This window comes from Naegleria gruberi (genome assembly GCF_000004985.1).
Source record: "Naegleria gruberi genomic scaffold NAEGRscaffold_693, whole genome shotgun sequence".
Classification (NCBI taxonomy): Eukaryota; Heterolobosea; class Eutetramitea; order Acrasida; family Naegleriidae; genus Naegleria; species Naegleria gruberi.
The window spans coordinates 1-2161 of record NW_003162886.1 but is presented as its reverse complement, the minus strand read 5'-3'; the positions used below and the strand labels follow the sequence as shown (position 1 = coordinate 2161).

The window sequence follows — 2161 nt, the reverse complement described above, 5'->3', positions numbered from 1 at the left end:
TGACAGTCAGTAAGTTGCTAATCCATAAAAACAGTTTTCTTTACAGAATATTAGACACCACTGGTTGCTGCTAGTAAAATTGGAAGTGATACTATTGTAAAATTATTATTGAGTTCAGAAACTATTGACGTGAACATTGGTGTAAGTGTTACTGATCTCTGAGTAATATTTCTAACAACTCTGAAATTAGAATCCATTGAGTGTTGCCTTTTACAATAATCACAAATCAGTTGTTCATAGCCTTCTCAGTCATACCAATATTATGATTTCCAACATGGTAAGTTTGCGCTTATTGGTATAGTTATAAATTCTTCAAAAGGTTGTAAGTATTAGAAACAAACGAAACATTATTCATATGATTTGAAATAAGCCTCTGTTAGAGAAAGCATGGGAGAAGTCGAGCTATAATTTTGTGAAACTTTTCCTTGCAAAAGCTATCATGTATGATTTGCACCTGTCGAACAAATTCTCTATTTCTGAATACGGATTGATGTCCACCAAGAAAGGGGAGAAGGTACTTCTTGATCCATCTGTTTTAGTGACAGAATTCTTTAATTATAAGTTTGCTTTTGAAAATCTTTTGATGTATGTCAAGAGACCATACACTTTGCCCTATGACATGATCAGTCCAGTTTCGTATATTCTCTCCCACAAGAAACAAGATGGATATTTATTTTACGAACAATACCTTGCCCACAATCTTTCTGAATCAATTGCATACAGCCTATTTCCTTTTGTAAAACTCACTCCAAGAACCTATCTAGATATTGGTAGCAAGAAATTTGAACAAGAGGCCATTCTCTGCAGCAAAGTTTACAAAGGAAAGATTGGTGATAATAATGTGGTAAAGAAGGTATTCAGTGATGTTAAAATTGGAGAACACGAATATGAAATCCTTCAAAAACTGAACTCGCATCATGGAACAGTTGATCTTGTACACAAGGAGCAAACATCTGAATCTTTTCATTTGTATTTGAAATTAATGGATTTCTCATTGGAAAATTGTCGAATTACTGAATTTGGAAATAATAGTTTTGGTAAATTATATCAACTGCTGATGGTATTTGTAAAGTGTGCCAATACTTTGAATTATATGCACAAGGAGAAAATCATCCATTACGATATCAAACCTTCCAATATCTTAATAGACATGGTTGATGTGAATGGATTGCAGCTTGTTGGTGATGTAAAAATTGCTGATTTTAACGTTTCAGAACAAGTTGATAATTATCAATCAACAACAGCAACTGCTTCAGGAACATCCCATTATATGGTAAGTATCTATAAGATAAGTGTTTGGTTTCATCAATATTAAAGGCGCCAGAATTAGTTCAGAGAAAAGAAGGCACACTCAAACCTGGGTTTGAGTTTGATTACAGAAAATTTGATATATACAGCTTTGGTGTGACGATGAATGAGATCCTTCAAGCAGCTAAACCATTGGAAACACAAAGCTCTAACACTAATGGAAGTGGAAGTGGAAAGGCCTTTACAGAAAGATGTTTAAAATTCTTTGGAGTTACTCCTCCATCCCCAACTTCCCAAATTGACCTAAAGGCCCATTTGAAGAGGTTCATTACAATTGATGAATTGATGACAACCTTTAAATGCTTGAACAAGTCCCAAGCAGAACGATTATACTCAATTGGTTCCAAATGTCTCTCTACTGAAGTATCTGAAAGACCACTTTTTGAGGAAATTCACAGTCAATTATTGGAACTCCTTGTTGATATTTACAATAACTATAGAATGAATAAGAACTCTAATGTTTTTATTCTTCTTTAAAATTGTATAGTTTAAATGTATTTTAATCATGTAAAATAGTATAACAATAAATTAAACAAATAGTCTTGTGCAAGTTCTGATCATTTTCCTGATTCTTCAGAATTTCCATCAGTAAGCAAAAGAAAAAGTTAGTGAACAATAACCAGTCAAGCACCAGTAGTGGTCTAACAAGATCTTGTTCATATGAATCAAAAGTCAAAAAGTAATGAAAGAACACAACCAAGTTGACCAACCACTCCGTCTGTTTCCAATAGTAATAATACCAATCAAACATTTACCAAACAATATTCCAGTCACACCCAAAAGTAATCAAATAAATAACGAAACTCTACACAATAAATCATTTCACAACGGGGCGCACATCTTAATGACTTTT

The 2161-nt window shown here is 33.2% G+C and overlaps 1 protein-coding gene across 1 annotated transcript; it reads left to right on the top strand.

The window, feature by feature from the left end:
* Positions 1–439: 439 nt before the first annotated feature.
* Positions 440–1273, top strand: NAEGRDRAFT_54943 (uncharacterized protein; the record flags this gene model as incomplete). The annotated part of the gene is made up of 1 exon (XM_002668091.1): positions 440–1273. A coding segment is annotated over one exon (834 nt), but the record flags the coding sequence as incomplete, so codon positions are not given.
* Positions 1274–2161: the final 888 nt, after the last annotated feature.